Source organism: Euphorbia lathyris, chromosome 7 (assembly GCF_963576675.1).
Source record: "Euphorbia lathyris chromosome 7, ddEupLath1.1, whole genome shotgun sequence".
In the NCBI taxonomy this organism is placed as follows: Eukaryota; Viridiplantae; Streptophyta; class Magnoliopsida; order Malpighiales; family Euphorbiaceae; genus Euphorbia; species Euphorbia lathyris.
Window position 1 is genome coordinate 11,156,220 of NC_088916.1, and position 22,391 is coordinate 11,178,610.

The following is a 22,391-nucleotide window of genomic DNA, read 5'->3' on the forward strand; positions in this document are numbered from 1 at the left end:
ATGGATATGGAAGATAAATTCCAATACGGAGAGTCAGCATTCTAAATCAAGGAAGCTCTTGCAGAGGCGGATGCAAAGCATGTGAGGTATGTGAATGAAGAATGAGCATCAAAGAAGCCGAGGCAAGTCTTTGAATAACTTATGACCTTAATGGCAAATTCTGTACTTCAGCTTGAATAAATTTAATAGTGTTGTTTCATTCTTAGTATTTAAATCAGCATAATGTAGATAACATATTATCTTGGCTCATTCTTAGTATTTAAATCAGCATAATGTAGCTTAAGAATTGAGGAATTAGCTCAGCAGATAACATTTCAAAAATAGAAACACTACTTTGTCTCTTTATCGCTCATTAAGAATTGAGGAATCAGCTCGGAAGATAATATTTCCAAAATAGAATTATCATTTCGAATTGGAACTTGTAATCAGCTCGGCAGATAATATTTCCAAAATAGAAAAACAATTTCTTGCTTCAGTCGTATAAGATCATCTTTCGAAAATAGGTCAATTACCAAATTAAGCTAATGTGCTTCATTCCTATGCTTCGAGCAGGTTTCTTAATCAGAAACTACCTTGGTTCAACATTCTGAAATATTTTTGCGTTCAACTGTTTATAATTTTCACAATACAAAAGCCCAGAGAAGAAAAAAGGCATACAATAAATAGGCAATGATCATTTGGAATTGGAAATTGAAAATCAGAGTAGAATGACATATTCATTTCTTGTTTCAGTCGTATAGGAATCAACACTACCACATTAGGAACCACTTTTAGTTCTGCAACTTTAAACCTCAACCTTCAGCCTTAAAACCTCAGTTTCATCACATGAAAATAGTAAGAGATTACCAATGTCTAACTTTAAAACATAAAAACTGTCTTACCCTATCAACAACTCCTTTGATTTCTGCGACTCGACCTAACTCTCCAATCATAATTGATAAGCAACATCCTTCTTGTACTCGGACTATTTACTTTTTTTACCACGAATTTATGAGACCAAAAGGCAACAGTTTATACCTTTTGAAAAGCCAGTGTGGAAAGACAGTTGCTCTTCTGTGTTGAATCTCAATTTCGAACTTGAAGGAGCTACCAAACTTTTAAGCAATGGCAGTGCATCAGCAACAGCATCACATAGTACCTAACCTTGCTTGGTTTCTTTTTTGAAAGAAGATATCAAGAAAAATATTTTCTCGAGGTTACCTGCCTCGGCTTTTTCTTCGGCAGCATGTGTTAACAAATGTTAGAACAATGTTTGTGGCCGAATCCTAACAAAGCCTAAGTTTGCTTGCTCTCTCCCTCAAGCCTACTCTTCCTGTAAGTTCCACATTCACAAAGAGAAATCAAATTAAACACATTAGAAGGGGAAACTAAAACTTAAAAATGGCCTTTTTTTTTTAAATTGGAACTCAGATGTTCAAACTCATATAAACTATAGACACACTAACACTTAAAATTTTTGTCATTCAAAATAGATCTTTAGAATTCTCATTAAAACATAAAATACAAGAAAGCAAAAATATAAAAATTTACCTAATATTTGCAGGTTATTAATTGTGAAAGATAATTTTGTATAAGCACGTTACTATCAGTTGATTTACAGAGATGCTGATTTGTGAATCAAAATTGAACTTCCACTGAGGACTGCAACTTAAACACATATATATAATCTTATAATTCAAAATCAGAAAAAAAGTGTTTTTTTTTTAAATTGGAACTGAGATATTCAAAATCACTCAAACTGTCAAGAAGCTAAAATTTAAAACTTTGTCATTCATAATATATCTTCAGAACTCCCATTAAAACATAAAAGTAGAAAGGTTTACCGAGAAGCAGCTGATGGAGGTTATTTTATTGTAAAAATAATTTTGTATAGGTTCATGACTATCTAGAGATGTTGATTTACCAATCAGGAGTTGCAGTACCCTAATCACAACCGCATCCATAATGACCGGAGATATCTCAGCTTCCATATTTGATATCTTCTATTGAGAGTAGATATCTCAGATTCCTAAACTCTCTTTATATGTCATCCGCGGATAAGACCCACCCTCAAAACCATTAACTGCGCACGTTGTATTCAAACTTTTAGAGCTGCTTGTTTAGGTGTGACAGTTCCTGTATGTGGCAGTATTTATATTTGGTTAAAAATCATCCTATGCTTTATTGATATTCTAAGGATTTTTTATCTTAAAGAATCTGAAGTTATAATTTATTAATTGGCATCTTGATCATTAATATCTCTAACACTTGAAAGACCCACCCTCAAAACCTCTTGGATTCAAACTTTTAGAGCTGATTGTTTTGGTGTGCCAGTTGTTCTAAGTAGTAGTATTTATATTTTGTTGAAAATCACCCTTATGTTTTATTAATATTTTAAGTATTTTTTTTCATAAAGAGTTGTAACTGGTACAAAATTATAATTTGTTAATTAATTGGAACCTTGATGATTAATATCTCTAACACTTGAAAGCTTTATAATTTTAGTCCTAACATTGGGAGTCAAATTTTATCTCTAACTGTTGGCAGGCAAGAGTAACTTTATCCCTCACGTTGATACGTTAGGTCAATTTAAGTAATAATTCATGAAACTTGTTTCTCGATCATGAATCTTATCCTATACACTTTACATGAGCGTGTTTTATCACTAATTAGTAACAGATACAAACATATAGTTAGACATGAATAAAAAAAAATAATTCCTTTTGTACGAGTTGGGGCAAAAAATTCAAATACTTTATTGAATTTATAAACATTAATCTTCAATTTATTATTAAATCACAAAAAAATATAAAATCTTTTTTCAGAACCAAATGATATGCAATTGGTGGACAATAAGAAAAATAAAATATTTGTGTTTCATAATAACCCAACTTGCCAATATTAGAAGTAAAATTGTTCTTGGCTGCACAATATAAAATCATTTTAGGCGTTAGGTTAAAATTGCTCATAACTATAAGTGTTAGAAATATTTTTGCAATTAAAAAATTTGATAAAAATTTGTTCAACAACATGCTCGCCAAATATTAAATAGGAAAAATAAGTATTTCAGTTTTTGATAAATTTATATTTTATTGATTCACCCTTATAAGGTTAATATTTCAAATTGAGATATTAAATCCTTGATCGGAAAAGACGAGCTCTTGGAGAATGGGAATGATTTATAAGATCAAAGGCATAAGAAGCTCAAACATCTATCTTGGGAAAATAAGCAAACACGCCAGTCATTATTACGAGTCTTTAAATATGACGGCACTGTAATGATGACGATGACATTATTTGTGCAAAAGGAACACTCCGCATGTCATTCACGGAGAACCTAAAGGCATTTCATAATTTAACTAGGGGGACATCTGATATGGTATTAAGTCATCTGGGCTTTTATTAGAAAGCGATATCATGATTCATGACCCGAAGACCTCAGATGGCCTTGGCCCGTTCAAGATTTGATTCCAAAGTAACCCAAGAGATACATGATTATTCGGGACCACATTGTTAAATAAATTCCCATTTCGTGCCTGCCAGATGACCTAAACCCCATGAACAATGGCACTACGCCACAAATTAAAGCTAGAATATGCGAGTTGAACCGGAAACTGATGGCCTGAAGTAGGATATCTTGAAGGGTATGCACCATAGTCAAACGACAACCAAACAAAGCCGAAATGCTCTTACAGATTTGATAAGGAAAAGCATATTCTACCATAATATGATCAATAGACTCCACCTGACTCTGGCAGAAACAACAACGGGACACTATGGGCAAACCTCGTGCTTGCAAAAGGTCATGTGTCGGAATGGAACCCCTAAAGGCTCGCCAGCAAATGAAAGAATGCGAGAGGGGAATATATGATTGCCAAATAAAACTGATAGGATGAACAACCATGGGTTGCAGTAACCAAAGATAAAATACAAAGAAACGACCATTGGTTATCGCACACCAAAAGCAAACATCAACTAAATCCCTACTACCGCAAAGAGACTGCATGGCTAACTCAACCTCATGCGGGAGAGCAGGTAGAAAATCCCAAGTACCATTCGTTCGAAAATCAGTAACCTTTTCCGACAGTCGTGCTCTATTAGGAAGAGGGATTTCAAGCGGATCTGCTACTGTTGGAATGAGCCATTCCGACGTCCAAAAGAATAAATCTGATCGTTCCCCGAGCTGCCATTTGGAATTCTCACGGACGAGTTTCGAATGCTAAACTGAGGACCTTAAGTGCATCGTTCTGTGAATGCCTATCAAGTTTAGAAATCGAGAGCATATAGGCGCCTATAACACAGTGAATTGTCAGATATGAGACCTCAAGCAATCTTCCCAGTAAGTGCCAAATTTAAGACGTCTAGACGCTTGATCCCTAGGCCCCCCTCTTTAATCGAAGATAGGCATTTCGTCCAAGGTGGAGTTAGTAATTTCCATCCTATAATTGAACCCGGCCAAATGAAGTTCCTGATACTTCTATTTAAATGGTTTAGCAGGCTCGACAACCATTTATAAACTATCAACGAGTGTGTTAAAGAACCAGTGATCACTGCCTTTATTAAAGTCAGCCGTCCAGCCATAGACATCACATTTCCCTTCCATTTTGAGAACATACCAGTGACTTTATCAGCAATGTCGCTGAGGTAAGAAGCTCATGGTGCCTCCACAAATAATGGAACGGAAGTTGGCCAATCCTAACGCCAGTGACCTGTGCAAGGCGACCTATACGGTGTGGACTGATATGCTTCCCAAAATACAATTCAGACTTATGCCAGTTCACAATCTGACCCGAGACAATGCCATAGAAATCAAACGGTCCAGCAATAACCCAAACATTAGGGAGTGTTGCCTTACAAAACAATCGAATTGCATCCGCATATAGCAAATATGTTGGCATATTATGATTTCTAGAGTAGACCACATTGGGTCAAATTGACCAAGATCAACAAGGCGTGTAATGCAATGCGTCGACTAAAAAAATGTTCAGCTATACTAAATAGGATCAGAGAAAGAGGGTCTCCCTGTCTTACCCCCACGAGAGCAAGCGAAATAACCGTTTACTCTACTGCCAGTCAAAATTAAATTTTTGGCAGATGACAGAATGTTGAGGATCCAATCGCGGAACCATAGAGAAGACTCAAAAGCCTTTAACACTGGCCAGTAAAAGATTCCAGTCGAGTGTGTCAAATGCTTTTCCAATATCAATCTTCATACACATATTTTCCCAAAGCATTTCTTCTGTAGGATATTCACGCCTTCCGAAGCAACTGCGTTGCATTGGTGAATATTCTTGCCTCGAATAAACCTAAATTGATTCGCAGAGACAATATCTTCAGCAATCTGAGCCAGCCTATGTGCAAGAATTTTAGAGATAATTTTAAAGCTAATCGAACTTTTATTTTGCTTTACCAAATTTTTCAGTGTTCCAATTAATAAATTTTTTAACGAAATTGAAGCCTTCAAATTAGTTTTTAATATAAATTCTTAAAATGTTATTTTAATAATTGTTTGAAATTGGTTCTAAAAGTTCTATAGAAAGTGCAATTAGTGTAAATAATAAATGGGATAAGAATCAAATTTAAACCTAACATTTTTTACGAAGTCCAAATTTAGCTCTAATGCCGGAAATGATTTAAATTGAATTATAACGTTTTCAAGCAAAATCAATTTTAGCTCTACGTTAACAAAAATTTGAAAAAGCCGGTTATAGTGTTATTTAACCATCACATTAGACATTTCAAACAAGTTTATCCACAAAATAAAGCACTTTGGTACATTTTTGGTTGATTATTTGTAACTATATATGTAATATAGTAAATATTCTAGACTAACTTGTATTTGACACACTTAGTCGTTAGTAATATTTTAACAAGTTTTTTCTAACAATATTAGCGACATATTAAATATCATACACGTAATTCATGTTTGAAATGTCGGATATCATGTTTGGACAATTTCATATTTTAGGGCTAATTTTACACTTACTGAAAACTGTTAGATATTGTTATATATGTTAATATTCTCTTTTTATTGTATTTCCTATTATAATTACCTCTAGCATAATTATAGGAATTATACCATAATTGTATTGTATTTCCTATTATAATTACCTCTAGCATAATTATAGGAATCATACTATTGTATAAATACCCCTTTCATGATTAATAGAAAATCAATGGATTCACAATCCAACATGGTATCAAGAGCCATTCTCTCTTTCTAAACCCTAAATTGCCGATCCTGCCTCCCCCCTTTTTCTTCTCTTTTCCAGCCGGGTCTCTCCCCTCGCTGCCGGCGATCCTCCCTCCCTCTATCGGCGCTGTTTTCTCTCCCCTCACATCCGTTCCACCATGACTAATAAGGCCACCCCTCCCCCCCTCACCCCGCCCTCACCATATCAAATATCTCCACCTTCATTAAAGAACCACTTGAATCTACCACTAGCCAATACATTACCTGGTCCGAACTCTTCAAAATTCATGCTACCGCCTTTCAAGTTCTCGACCATATTATCCCATCCACCGATGACAAATCTGAAAATTCTTCTTCGGTTATGAAAACAAAGGATCTCGGCTTATGGGCTCGCATCGACGCAATTGTTAAACAATGGATTTATGGATCCATATCGCGAAGCTTGCTTAACAGTATTCTTGTTCCCGACGCCGCCGCCGCTCAAGCTTGGACTCGTTTGGAGGAATTGTTTCATGACAACAAAAATTCTAGAGTGTTATATCTCGAACAAGAGTTTTCCAATGTGAAAATGGATACGTTCTCCGATGTGAGCTCGTATTGCCAACACTTAAAGTCTCTTTCCGATCAATTGAGCAACGTTGGATCCCCGGTTTCCAATGATCGGTTGGTGCTACAATTAATTTTGGGGCTCACCGATGCTTATGATAATGTCGGTACTCAGATTCGACACCTTGAGCCTCTACCCCAATTCAACAAAGCACGTTCGATGCTTACTCTTGAGGAATCCGCTCGGAACAAGAAAACGGCCATTCAACCCAACGCCGCTGCCCTTAACGTTGTAAACAGCCCCCCCCCCCCCCCCTTGCGGGCAACTCCTCCCCACCGACTTCTTACCATCCGGCATCTCCGCGGCAGATTCCAGCGCGGTGGTGGGGGCAAACACACCTCTCGGCCATGGCAGCAACATCCGTCCTCTTGGAATCCGGCGCCCTCCTCTTGGGCTTATCCTCTGTGGGCCTCTTCACCTACATGGGCCGCTCCTCCATGCCCCTACCCCATTTGGCAGCAGGCCCATCCCCAAGTGCATTCTCCAGCCCCGCCCTCTCCCATGGCCGCATCTCCTCAAACCGGGCTACTGGGCCCGAGTCCTCAATAAGCCCATATGGGCTATGAATATTACCCGACCAACATTGAGCAGGCCATGCATACTTTGACTATTCAACCACCTTCGGAGGTGTGGCACATGGACACTGGCGCTACGTCGCACATGACGGCGGATGTAGGTACACTCACATCTTACTTTAATAAGAGCACCAATTCTAATATTATTGTTGGTAGTGGTCATTCCATTCCGGTTGTTGGCTCAGGTAATGCATGCTTAAATCCTAGCTCCAAACCTCTACATCTATCCAACGTTTTACATGCACCCAAATTAATTAAAAACCTTATCTCTGTCCGCAAATTTACTGTTGATAATAATGTGTCTGTTGAGTTTGATCCTTTTGGTTTCTCTGTGAAGGACTTGCACACGGGGAGGCATATCATGAGATGTAATAGTGCTAGCGATCTTTATCCTGTCTCGTCGACTACATCACCAACTTTATCTTATGATTTTTCTGCCTTCTCTAGTAATATTTGGCACAATCGTTTGGGTCATCCAGGGCCCACAGTTTTAAATTCTCTTCGGAATAATAATTTAATTTCTTGTAATGGTTCATCAATTGATTCTATTTGTCATTCTTGTATTTCTGGAAAACAAGTCAAACTTCCATTTTATTCCTCTACTAATGTCTCAAGTATGCCTTTTGATATTGTGCACAGTGATGTTTGGACATCTCCCACTTTAAGTTCTAGTGGTCATAAATATTATGTGCTATTTCTGGATGACTGCACCAATTTCTTATGGACTTTTGCTCTTGCACAAAAATCTCAAGTCTATTCCGTCTTTCTGTCTTTTCGTAATTTTGTGCGTACTCAATTTGAAAAAGACATCAAAACATTCCAATGTGATAATGGTGGTGAATATAATAATTCTCAATTTCATGAGTTTTGCACTCTACATGGTATGCAATTTCGTTTTTCTTGTCCTCACACCTCTCCACAAAATAGCAAAGCCGAACGCACAATTCGAACAATTAATAATGTCATGCGCACTATTCTCACGCACTCATCTATCCCTCTTAACTTTTGGCACCATGCTCTTTCTCATACTACATATGTTCTAAACATCCTCCCTCACAAAATTCTTGGTTATCTATCCCCCACTCAAGTCCTCTATCAACGTCAACCCACCTATTCTCATCTTCGTATCTTTGGTTGTCTCTGTTTTCCGCTCATTCCCTCCACCTCTCGTACTAAATTACAAGCCCGTTCCTCTCCTTGCGTCTTCTTAGGTTTTCCATCAAATCATCGCGGATACAAGTGTTATGACATCTCCACAAAGAAGATCATTCTCTGCAGACACGTTATTTTTGATGAAAATACCTTTCCTTTTACCCAACCTAATCCCTTCCACTCTTTGACTACACTTACCTCTCATCCCTCCCTTTCACCCTCCTCTTTTCTTAACCCGCCAGCCCACCCGACACCACCTACCCGGCCCAACGCCCCACTACCAACCCAACCCATATCACCTCCACCGCCCTACCCGCCTCTCGGCCCAGCTCCATCTCTCGGCCCAGCTCCATCTCCGGGCCCAAGCCCGCCACGCCAATCTTCTACCCCCCATTTACCTCCCTCTCCTCTCGGGTCCATCTCTCCTGGCCCATCAGCACCTCTTCCCCCATTAAACATGAACCCGCTAACTCCCCCTCTCACACCACCAAACATTACCCCGAGCCCGCCAGCAGCTCCCCCTACCCACACCATGCGGACACGTGCCCAAGACGGCATTTTTAAGCCTATTCGAAAATTAAACCTTCATGTTTCCACCACCATCTCTCCTCTTCCTTCTAACCCTTCTGTTGCATTGCGTGATCCCAATTGGCGGAATTCCATGACCGAGGAATTTGATGCTCTTATTAAAAATAAGACGTGGGTCCTTGTACCCTGTCCTCCTAATGCTAATATTTTGCGAAGTTGGTGGATTTTCAGGCATAAGATCAATGTTGATGGCTCTTTTGAGCGATATAAGGCCCGCTTGGTTGGCAATGGAGCAAATCAATTGGTGGGGGTTGATTGCGGGGAAACTTTCAGTCTAGTTGTGAAGCCAGCCACTATTCGAGCAGTTCTAAGCATTGCTCTTTCCAAAAATTGGGGTCTTCACCAACTCGACGTCAAAAATGCCTTCCTACATGGTGACCTTCATGAGACTGTATACATGCATCAACCTTTGGGGTTTCGAGATCCTGCTAGACCTGATTATGTATGTTTGCTCCAAAAATCTCTATATGGTCTCAAGTAGGCCCCTTGGGCTTGGTATCAACGGTTTGCAACCTTTCTCTCTACTTTGGGTTTTGCTCATAGTATGTCTGATCACTCACTTTTTGTGTTTCACCAAGGCACGGAGATTGCTTATTTGCTTTTTTATGTTGATGATATTGTTCTAACGGCCTCATCTGATAAATTGCGTTCCTCCATCATCACTAAATTGAGTAATGAATTTGCCATGAAAGATTTAGGGCCGTTGAACTACTTCCTAGGGATCTCTGTCACTCGCTCACCTGGCTCTCTCTTCCTTTCTCAAAGGAAATATGCTTCAGAAATTATAGAGAAAGCTGGTCTCAGCTCTTCGAATCCTTGTGCCACTCCGGTTGACACCAAACAGAAGCTTAGCATCTCCTCCGGATCCTCATACCATGACCCTTCGGAATACCGAATCCTAGCAGGCGCCTTACAGTACTTGACTCTTACTCGTCCCAATATATCCTATGCGGTTCAGCAAGTGTGTTTATTCATGCATGATCCAAAAACACAGCATATGGCAGCCATAAAGCGCATTCTTCGGTATATCAAAGGTACATTGGATCTCGGTCTTACTCTCACTCCATCATCTCTTGGTTCATTGGTCTCTTACACTGATGCCGATTGGGGAGGTTGTCCGGATACCCAACGTTCCACCTCTAGTTATTGTGTTTTTCTTGGGGACAATCTCATCTCCTGGTCCGCCAAGAGGCAACCAACCCTCTCTCGCTCGAGTGCCGAAGCCGAGTATAGGGGCGTCGCAAATGTTGTCTCCGAAACTTATTGGATTCGAAATCTCCTACTCGAACTTCACTGTCCCATTCGTAAGTCCACTTTGGTTTATTGTGATAATGTCAGTGCCGTTTATTTGTCCGAGAATCCTGTTCAGCACCAGCGGACCAAACATGTCGAGATGGATATACATTTTGTACGGGAAAAAGTCGCCAAAAGCGAGGTTCGAGTTCTTCATGTTCCTTCTCGACATCAACTTGCGGACATCTTCACCAAACACTACAAGAAAACAGCCAGTTAGCAACCGAATTTAGCAACCGGATTAGAATCGGTTGCTAAATTGCGACTGGTTCGGTCGCTAATTGTTTTTCCCTGTTGCAAAATAGATTCAGAAATATTGGCCCCCACATTACCGACCTGCATTTTTCTTAGCAATTGTATTACCTGTTGCAAAGGAAAAAATTAAAAAGCAAAAGAAAGATGAAATTAAAAAGAAAATAGAAAAAGAAAACAAAAATATAAAACGACATAAAAAAAAGGAAAAACCTAATTTCTTCTCTTCGACCTCGACCTAAGCCGCCTCTCCTCTCCTCTCTTCCATGTTCTCCGACCTAGTCCCCCTCTCCTCTCTTCCATGTTCTCGTCATCTACGAACTAATCCCTCTCCTCTCACACCTTCGATCGAATCCTTCTCTCTTCTTTGCGGCCAATTAACGCTAACCAAGCATCTTGGAGTAGGCGGAAAGTTTTTTATGTTGCTGGAGTTTCTTGGTAAATATGCTTCTCCAATTTGGTTTTATTGCTTCGATTAACTCTAGTTTTTCAATTCGTGGCTGTGAATAAGGAGAGAAAAAAGAGGAAATTGCAAGAAATTAGGGTATGCTATCTCCCTCTCGAAGTTAAATTACAGACCCAGAAATTGTTTATGTTAGTGTTTGACATTCTGGTTATTTATATTCTCGTTTTAGGGAATTGATTTATGCACACTTTGAATTTTGAAATATTTTGGTACTGAGAAGGTTATGCTTTATGGTTGATTTGTACCGGTAGGAAGGAAGTTTAGTTTGTCTCCTCTTGCATTGGTACTTTTTCATTCTCTAAACCATTTGAATTTCTCTCAGGGAAGAAACATAATTGGCAAGTTGGAGGTCGACTTCCTCTGCTCCTTCCAATTCAACTTCATTTGAGTCACACCACGATTGTAGAAGTGATAAAAGTAAGCTTGATAGAAGGTACATAAAAATTGCTGATAATTACAAATCTTTAGACCAAGTATATGTTCAAATTTGTGTTTTATTAAAAGAGATCTTTATCTTTGCTTATTGGTCTTGCACATTCATTAATATTATATTGATGATTAGTTTGGAATTATTTTGTGTAATCTTAACCATTTGCTTCTTTGTAGGCGACAGAGGCTTTTGCACGTGCTGGCTTAGAGTCTTCAAATCTTCTTGTTGGTACTGATTTCACAAAGAGTAATGAGTGGACAGGTTGAACTTCACTTTTTTTGTTTCAAGTTCTTTTTATGGGACATTTTGGAATATCTTTTTAATCTGGTTCTATGTACAGGTGCTTAGTCATTTCATAGACGAGTTTGCATGATATTGAAGATGTTTTGAATCCATATGAACAAGCCATATCGATTATTGGGAAAACTCTAGCTGCATTCGATGAGGATAACATGATTCCTTGTTTTGGATTTGGAGATGGTATGTTGAGATAAATTGATTTGTTGCAAGAGTTCAGTTAATAACATTTGTCTAACATGTTCAAATCGAGGTATATAAATCGAGGTACTAACATTTGCTGATGGTACTAATAGATTAAAAGGATTCATAGTTAGTGTGTTGAGAATATGATATCAATCGAGGAATGTGTTTTTTAAGAGATGTTCAGGAAACCTTTTATAAAGTTGTCATTTGAACTTGAGTTTAAAATATGATATCTTCACCTACGTACAAGACATGTATGCCATTATATTGTGAAAACTTGACTAATTACATTTGAAAATGATATATTCTGAAACCCTTTTGAATATTCCTTTAGGCTGCAATTGCACTTTCACATGCTGCTATTCTTGAAGAATCTATATGATATCAATCATGATAATGTTGCTAAGTACATTATATGGATGTAGTATGGTTATTGAATTTTCTTTTCTGCAAAATATATGTTGTTAACTTGATAAAGCGAATTGCATCCTTAAATAGGCTGCCTTTCATGTTTGTTTCTTACAGGTAAATGAATCTGGTTGTGGAATTCTCCAACAAGATATCCCGCACCTCGTTAATAAATTCACGCAGCCCAAAACTGGATCCTGCCTGAATAATGGTGGCGCAGACTGTCGGTTTGTAAAAAGTAAAACTAGAAAACTTTATGCAAACTCAATCTTTATTTCGAATGAAGAAGGTGAAATGTTTAGGCTCAAGATGATTTCTTGGCACAGGGGTTGTTCGGTTTGTCTTGAAATGAAATTACAAATATTCTAGCAAGGATTTCCAGGATTTTGATAATGTATGGTTCTACAGAGGAAAAAATCCAAGATTGTTCAAATGAATCGTCAATGCTTTCTTCAACTTGTAACATATGTTTTCGGAGATTAAACAATAAATAATTTCATATGCTATGCTTCCTTGTTATCTACTTAATTCTGGTACATTTGATTGTTAAATTTTGGTCCTTGAACTTTTGGCATGATTGTTATCTTGCAGTGTTCTTTCATGGTGGTTCCCTTTAATCCGGCAACTACTCATGGCAGTTTTTTTCTATGTTTTTTAGAAGGTTTAGGAGTCCAGGAAGTAAAAAGCAATTGGCTGGTCTATTCAAATCGGTTAAGGTGTTATGAAGAGGCTTTTGGTCGGTGTCACTGCACTGTTGAATTTTCTGCTTTAGAGGCTAAAGATTCAATTAAAATTTCTCAAGTGGTAACCTTTCTATCCTTTGATTTTTTTCCTGGTAATATCCTATTATTTTTGTTATATTTTCTGAATTTTGACCAATGTTACATATTAAACTCGTAGTTGTGCCTTATTTAGATGTTTTAGGGTGTATAATTGGGTTAATTGATCTTTGTCCTGATATTTAGGTGAGTGTGATTCTGATTCTTGGCTGCTGGCATAAATAAAATGCATCATGCTACTTGGCTGCTGGTGTTTGTTGGCATAAAAAATGGCATACAATCATTCACACTAAATGCTCTCTGCTAGTTGGCTGCTGGCGTTTTGCTAGTTGGCTGTTGGTATTTATTTTCTTTTATTAGTTGGCTATTGGTGGTGTTTTACTTTATGCTATCAGTTGATCGTTTCTGTCGTTTCTGTTTTATTTATGCACAGTCAAGAAATTAGATACATAAAAATACATTTTTTCAGCAACATTCTGCTTGTTTTGTTTTGCAGCAAATGGTAAATTAACACATGTTCTGCCTCTTGCCTTTGTGTTATTTAATTTTCAAACTAAATGCTTGATACCAACTTGTTTTATTTGAGATGCAACATGCTTCTGATTTCAATTGGTTCTGTATATTGTATTATTTGAGATGCAACATGCTTCTGATTTCAATTGGTTTTGTATATTGTAGGAAACTTATAAACATCTTACCGAAGTTAAAATTGAACAGACTATTGAGTAAATTGTTGAGTCCATTGATTAGTGAAGAGTGTTCTACCAGGCTAGATGGCTTAATAAGGACGGGGATTTTTTTGGACTGGTTCAGCTGCTTCCGAGTATTATCATGACCGATATCCTAAAAATTCAAGATCATTGTCATCTTCATGTTCTGTTGGTGCATCTAATTTAGGTGTTAGTATTGTAATTATTGAGATAAGAACAACACTTGAGAACATGAAGTTCTAGTTTCTTTTTTTTTTTTTTTGAAATAGAAGTTCTAGTTTCATGAATGCTATTAATTGAATTTATTAAGAAGTTTACTTGCAATTATGATTGTAATTATAAAATAAAATAAAATAATTTTTCATTAATTACAGACGAAATATATTAGTGCAGTCCGTATGGAAATTTGATGGGAGAAAGTATCCAAAACTTTACCGACGAAAATTCTGTTGGAATTCGTTGGTAAACGAAGGTGGTGCATGGTGCTTCTTTGCCAGTTAGCAACCAGATTCGGTTGCTAAAACAGGTCGCAGAATTTACAACCGATGTTTGCAACCGACTATTCGGTTGCTAAATAAGCAACCGATAACGAAAATAACAGGTTGGTGATTTTACCAACAGGCTACTTAGCGACCGCAATGATTCGGTTGCTAAATGGTACATTCCGGTTGCTAAACGATATTAGCGACCGAAAATTCGGTTGCTAACTCGCTGTTTTCTTGTAGTGAAAGGCCTTCCTTCTGTATTGTTTGATGATTTTCGGGCTAGTCTCAACGTGCGTCCTCCTCCCGTTTCGACTACGGGGGTGTGTTAGATATTGTTATATATGTTAATATTCTCTCTTTATTGTATTTCCTATTATAATTACCTCTAGCATAATTATAGGAATTATACCATAATTGTATTGTATTTCCTATTATAATTACCTCTAGCCTAATTATAGGAATCATACTGTTGTATAAATACCCATTTCATGATTAATAGAAAATAAAGGGATTCACAATCCAACAAAAACATTAGAGTGAAATTCGGTGCTTATCCCTTAATAATAAATAGATTTTTAAATTAGAAAAATTAGAAAAAAAAAACAAAAATAGATAAGTTTGACAGATTAGGCTGATGTGTATGACTATGTGTTGAGCGGTTTCTGCAAGTGCACGGTATAAGCTTGTAGTAATAAAAGATATCGATCCCACAGGGAACGTTTTTTCAAACAAAACTTATTTATAATCGGTTAAATTTACTTTTAAGGTTTATAATATGGAAAATCGTTTAATCGGTTTTGGTTTTGAAATTGCTAGAGTGAGAATTAGATTAGAATATGAAAATGTTAGAAAATATTCTGATTGAAGAATGAATTTGCAAGACAGGAACGTTTAGTACTTTTTAGAAAAGTAAACAAATGTATTTGTTTGCATTAAGCAAAGAAAACAACCTTAACCTTTGTATGAATTATAAAGATGAAATAAATGACGGAACCTCTAATTATTAGGCTTTGAACATGACAAAACCCTATCCGGGATAATTGCCCTTAATCAAATTAAAACTCTTTCGAGATAATAATTTGCCTAAGTGTTCAACAAAGTTTCCTTGTAAAGATTTTGAATTAAATACGTTTTAATGAAAACACCAGCATCCACTTCGGATCCTTTACCAAAGTGCTGCATAAAAATCTATCTAATAGAACGGACTTTATTAGATGAAATATAAATTGATACAAGTTTACAGAGAACATGGAGCATGGAAACATTCGACGACTTGCAAGTGAACGGGTTGTCAATCCTTTCCTTGGGTTTCGTTAGAGTTTGTCAGGCTCAGGGGCGGATCCTCTACTCAATCTTCTCGTTGAATCTTCGTAATAGAGACTTGGTCGGTCTACTACCAAAATGAAAACTAAATTGGAACAATGTCTAAACGCTACTGAACTTGTTATTATTGAATAAACAATGTGTGTACAGCATATTGCTTTTTACAGAATCGAAATCTAACTTCTGAATCACTTGACTCGGAATTTCTGCATAAATTCTATACTAATCTCTTTCTTCTACATATCTTCAACTCTCCATCAACTCTTTATTTATAGATGTTAAAGAGTCTTGATTGAAGTGTCACGTCCGTTGTGAAGAATCGTATCCGTTGTGAAAGGACGTCTTTATCCACCCGAACAATCGCGTTTCGTCGAAAACGAAAGTGTGCAATTAGGCTTCTACAGACTCCTGCTCGTACCGAGAATATTTAATTCTCTACCGAGAATGGGGGAGCATCAATTGGTCTTTGAACGAAGGGAAGGAGAAGCTGAAGAACGCGTGTCGCAACCGAGAATTTGGGGGCCGCGGTTGTGGCACGGAACGTTTTTCACTTCTTCGGCTTTTATTCTCGTCCTCGACTTGGCGTTTTTAATTTCTGTCGTCTTCGACTCCTTTTGTAGGGTTGTTCTTCTGTTTTTGAGCTCTTTTGATTCCTATTTGGATTTTACCAAATATTTATGTACCTTACAAGAAAGAAACATATTCGAGAGTAAAAGCTTTCTAAACAGTTATAAATAGCATAAATTCGTAGCAATATTGATGTAATCATTGATGATATTTTGGGTATATTTTGGGCTTAACAAATCTCCACACTTAATCTTTTGTTAGTCCCGAGCAAAATTTCTCTGAATTTATTCTTTAACTAATCTCTTTATAAAAATAAAACATATATCTTGGTATTACCTTTTAAATTAGTTAAGCCGAAAAGACTTACTTCGCACGGCAAATTTATACGCAAAATATCAAATTAACTTAGTATAATATACGATATATCATTCGTCTTGTATTTCCAATTTTGAATTGAAGCATTCGGGACGATATAAGCACGCATGTTATTGAGTCTTTCGTCTCAAGGCATTTCAAAGCACAAAATTTCCTTTCCCAAACCTAAACTAATATATGAAATATATTAAATTTAAAATAAGTACTTAGGTTAATTACTTACTTAGTTACGCCCGAGATAAGGGTGGTCTTGATCGTAACTTTATACGTATTTTATTGCTTTGTGTTTGCTTAAGAGGTACCGACTATGCCATGGGTGGACGCAATCGTTACTTTAAACTTAAACACGCTTATTTTTTGTTATTGCTTTTGACGTTCCTTCCATACCTCGATTGTGATAAGGGTGGTCGCAACCGTGGCCGAAAGTAAACGGTACTTAATTTTCTTCCCTTTCATACCTCGATTGTGATAAGGTTGGTCTCAATCATGGCCAAAAGTTAAGAATTCAACTAATTGATTAATTAATATGAATTATAAAATTAAAATTGTAACTTGGGAAAAAAGAAAGATAGCACATTCATCCTATATTGACTTAAAATTCAACATGTATTATGGCTAAAGTTTCCTTAAAAACTTCAATTGGTGTTAATGTAAGACGAAATCAAACCGAGCTAAAAATGTTAGTTCAATTTAATGCCTATAAACCTAATTGAAAATTTAAAATAAGATTTATTGTATCATGAATTTCATGATATAAAAATAGAGATTTAAAAATAAAGAATTTATTTACTTAAAATACATTCACTCGAGACGTTTTTACTTAAAATCGTATCGGAGATTTGTGAAAAATTTGAAAATATCACCCGTATAGAAATATTTTTTCTAACGATAAAGATAACCTAAACAAATAATCATATTAACTTATGGTTAATTTTATGAACATATGAAAAATGTTTTGCAATATATTAGTGTTGCATTTTTTCGTTTTGTTAAATAATATTTTCGTTGCATTTTTTTCGTATAGTGTAAATGATATATGTATATCTCCTCCCACACTTAAATTGGACCATGTCCTCATTGGTGCAAAAATTGAGAAAACATAAAAATTAAATACGAAATAAGGCATACGATAATAAAGATAGAAATTGAAGCAAATGAAACATTCAACATAAAATTAAAAATTAAAAATTGTACCAAACATAGTAAAATTAAAATTGTACCAAATTATAACAAGATAAAAATAAAAATAAAAATAAAGAAAACAACCTATGCTTGAGGCGGGGAATCCGGAGGTGTAGGTGAAGTCTCCACATTTCGGCGTCGGAAAAAGGAAAGCATCCGATGCCGAGTCGATCTATGCTCACGCCTCAAAAGATTGAGGTTGTCATTCATCACCATGTTTTTTTCGACCAAATCATCAATTCTTAAGTTCATTTGACGATTGTTGGAATTGATTTGGTTCAAAATCCTCCGCAAATCCACCGAATCATCCGCTTGAGGTGCTTGGGGTTGTGGTTGAGCTTGGGGTTCATCCTCCTCTCCTTCCGCCTCTCCGCCGCCTTCGGTACCTACAAATTGAGAACTTGAAGCGCCACCACTCATAGTGCCACGAAGGTGGGCAATACGGGAGGCATACGAAATACAGATGGGGGGACCTTGCGGAAGCAATAAATGAGCCCGTTCAAGAGCCGAGATGTCCAAGAGTGGAACATACCCACGGTAGGTGGAGATGTCAAAATCCGCCAATTCACCCCGCGCTCCCAACACAATAGCGGTGATAAAATTACAAAGAGGGATATGAATGGTACTAGCCCTCGAAGCACGGAACAAATTATCAAACAACATACCAATGCTATCAATCCGCAAGCCTTTAAACAAACTATCCAAAACATACAAATCCCAAACCTGAATCTTTGAACTCTCAGGTAATCAATAAATTGGGAAGAGTGAAAGTAGGTTTATGGGGAAGAGTTAGGAGTAAGGGATTGGGTAAAAATAGAGGTGATGTGAGGTTTGTGTAAGAGGTAGGTTTATATAGGGGGATTAGGTAAATGTATAGGTAGAATAGGAATAGGAATAGGCAAAAATTGAGTCAAAAATCGGAATCAAAAGGCCTATAAATCGCGTGTCGCGATCGCGAATAGCAAAGCTGCGGCCGCGGCACGCGACTTTCAGGGAATTTTCGCCCTGAAATCGGTCCGTTTTTTGCTGCTCATACCGAGAATTATTAATTCTCAGTAGAGAATTGGTCAAAAGTGGCTATTTTGATGCCGATTGACTTGGTTTGTGCAATTTTGTTGATGGAATGGTTCCTGAACTTAATATAAAGTGTCCCTGCACTTAAAAACTAAAATAAATGACATTAATTGCAAGGAAAACTAAAGGTTTAACCTTAATAAATTGAATTAAAGTGCAATAAATGGTAAATGAAGAATTAATGAAACTTAAATGCTTATTTATGCATACAAGTTAAAATAATCATATTAAGTGCATATTAAGTTCATATAAATATATATTAAATACATGAATTTAATCAATTGAATGAATTGGAAAAACCTAATGTATTAAAATGAATTAAGTTTGTGAAAATTGATTTATGCGTTTAAATAAGAAATCTTATTAGACTAATCTAAACATTTAATTATTGTCATTTAACCAATATTTGCAACTATTAGAAAATAAATGAACAAAGATGAAATATTTGAATAAAGTGAATTTATTAATGGAATCATATATGTACAAAATTAAAAACAAACAAATAAATTATAACAAAAATAAGAAAAATATATACAAATTAAAATGAAAAACCTAAACTACTCTATATATTCATCCCTATCAAGCGGGATATTTCTAGCCTTAATACGATCAATCTGAAACTGCACGAAAGTTTCACGTTCCGGTGCAGACAGAAAGTGAGGCCCTGCGCGAAAGACACGTTTCACAAGTCCTTCGTGCTCGAGAAATTTATAATCTATCGTCGGGAAGAATTCATCATCACTCCAGGGAACATCAATGGTACCCTTGGTACTAAGAATTTTTCCACAGATTATATTGCCGAACCCAATCTTTTTATCCTTGGATCGAGAAGCGGCGACAAGACCCTCCATCAGAATCTTTAAAGAATCTACTGCATTTCCCTGGAATATATCTCCAAGAACATAAAGATCTATGTCACGGAACACACAACTAAATGTGCGACCGAATAAACTGTGACACAAGAATTTGTGCAAATACAACATGGAGTTGGAGTGAAAGGAGTGATTATAGGCGAGTTTTGAATTGAATCACCAAAAACCGGTGAGCATTCTCCAAATATCCGTGGATGTCATGTCTTTTCCAGGATGACGTTTGATTGTATCCCTTGGGGGAAAACCAAACCAAGCATGCAACTCGGGATAGCCGAAAGTGAAGATTTCGCCATCTCGACGAAAACTGAGACGTACCCGTCGTTTGTTAGTGAAACGAACGGTACAAAAGAATTCGAGTATCCAGTCGCCTATTATTGGAAATCGCATTTTGGCGAATTTTGTCCACCCTAGGCGATCCATATAGCGGCTCATGTCATCACTAATGTCAAGTTTGGTGTTAAGAAATTCATCCATATACAACATTCCAGTGAAGAATTTGTAACGGAGATTCCAGTAACGCCTACCTTCATCGTGATTGAAGATAGGAAAAGGCGCCCCATATCGTTTGGATAAGTCTGGGCATTTGTTACTTGAGGCAGCATTGTGCCTTGAAGGTTTGTATTTGGTAGGCATGGTGTAGAATTAAAAGAAACAAGGTTTCTGTTACTTAATGAAAAATGGTGTTTGAAGAAATCAGAAATCTGACAAAGATGAAAAGATTTGTAACAGAACTTGAATCTTCTAGGACTAATTTATAAGATTTTAAGATGAAAAGAGGTGTTGTTTTAATCATGAAAAGGTATAAAATTACACCTTTCGGAAATGAAAAAACTTAAGGTTTCGTTTGTCAAAGGGTTCGTCTAAAGGTTTAGGATGATTCAGACCTGATTGTGCAGGAAAAACGCGTGTCGCGACCGAGAATTCCAAATTCTCGATCGCGACACGCTGATTTCCTTGCGGAAATCAGGCATCGTGACCCTTTTCCTGATTCACGGTAGAGAATTTATTATTCTCGGTAACTTCAGAAAAAACCTAACCTATTTGGACAACTCTGAAAAATAGGATTCTCGGCTGAGAATTCCAAATTCTCGGCAGAGAATTGCCTGAAACTTCAATTTCACTCTAATTTCCTAAAATCAAATCTAAAATCATGAAATAAACATATTTTATGCATTTAAATCATAACATAAAGTCATCTAATCACAAAAATGGCATTTGGAAAAAAAATAAAATGAAATAAAATAAAATAAAAATAAAAAAAAAATAAAATAAAAAGAAAATGAGCAAAAATATAAAAAGAAATAAAACAAAATAAACTGTGATCGAAAAACTGAGTGATTTATACGTCAGATAATCTTGTTACGAACGAAATTCCTATTTGTGAAATATTTTCGTAATAGATTTTACATCGATTACCATTAACTTTAAAACGAACTCCGTTAGGACCTTCCAGTTCTAAAGAACCATAATCGAATGTTTTGACGACTAAATATGGTCCTATCCATCTGGACTTAAGTTTTCTTGGAAATAAACGAAGTCGTGAATTAAATAACAGCACTTTATCCCCAACATTAAAGTGTTTGACTTTAATTTTGGCATCGTGCCATTTTTTCACTTTTTCTTTATAAATCTTTGCATTTTCGTAAGATAGATGGCGCAACTCATCTAACTCATTTAAATCGAGCAAACGTTTCTTACCTGCTTGTCGTAAATCAAAGTTAAGTTCCCTAATAGCCCAATAGGCTTTATGTTCTAATTCGACTGGCAAATGACATGCCTTCCCATACACTAAGCGGTATGGAGTCATTCCTATTGGTGTTTTAAATGCAGTACGGTATGCCCATAACGCATTATTTAGTTTACAAGACCAATCTTTTCTTGAGGATGAAACTGTTTTCTCTAGAATCCATTTGAGTTCTTTATTTGATATCTCCGCCTGACCATTTGACTGAGGATGGTATGGCATAGACACGCGGTGGCGTACTCCATATTTTTTCATAAGCGTTTCAAAACTTCGGTTTATAAAATGAGTACCGCCATCACTAACGATGACTCTTGGACAACCAAATCTACAAAATATATCGTCAAGAAAATTAACGACAACTTTAGAATCGTTCGTCTGGGTTGCAATTGCTTCAACCCACTTTGAAACATAATCAACGGCAACTAATATGTAAGTTTTACCGAAAGAAGGGGGAAAAGGTCCCATGAAATCTATTCCCCATATATCGAAGACTTCAACTTCTAATATGGTTGTGAGGGGCATCTCATCTTTCCTTCCTAGATTTCATGTTCTTTGGCACTTATCACATCGAGTAATAAATGAATGGACGTCTTTAAACATCGTAGGCCAAAAGAAACCACATTCAAATATTCTAGCTGCTGTCTTGTTAGCTCCATTATGTCCTCCATAAGAGCTAGAATGGCATTTCGACATTATGGATTCATATTCATTTTCACCAACGCATCTCCTAATTATCCCGTCACCACAAGTCTTGAACAAAAAAGGATCTTCCCAAAAATACTGTTGAATGTCGAAGAAAAATTTCTTCTTTTGTTGGAAATTTAATCCTTCTGGAACAATATTGGCTGCAAGAT

General features: G+C 36.6%; 1 protein-coding gene across 8 annotated transcripts; it reads left to right on the forward strand.

Annotated features, from left to right (window-relative positions):
- The first annotated feature begins 10,861 nt into the window (after positions 1 to 10,861).
- LOC136200883 (uncharacterized) lies at positions 10,862 to 14,151 on the forward strand. 8 transcript variants are annotated; one of them, XR_010673594.1, is made up of 7 exons: positions 10,862 to 11,183; positions 11,428 to 11,538; positions 11,712 to 11,796; positions 11,876 to 12,015; positions 12,544 to 12,664; positions 13,085 to 13,230; positions 13,884 to 14,150. XR_010673594.1 is itself a non-coding variant. In XM_065991378.1 (7 exons), the coding sequence occupies exons 1-4, from the start codon at positions 10,906 to 10,908 to the stop codon at positions 11,881 to 11,883; spliced, it is 360 nt and encodes a 119-aa protein (XP_065847450.1). In that variant the 5' UTR covers positions 10,862 to 10,905; the 3' UTR covers positions 11,884 to 12,015; positions 12,544 to 12,664; positions 13,085 to 13,230; positions 13,884 to 14,150. The 8 variants fall into 8 exon arrangements, 4 of the variants coding, with proteins under 4 accessions (XP_065847450.1, XP_065847452.1, XP_065847451.1 ...); XR_010673596.1 differs by having other exon boundaries at positions 10,862 to 11,077; positions 13,974 to 14,150; XR_010673595.1 differs by having other exon boundaries at positions 10,862 to 11,077; positions 13,088 to 13,230.
- The last annotated feature ends 8,240 nt before the right edge of the window (positions 14,152 to 22,391 follow it).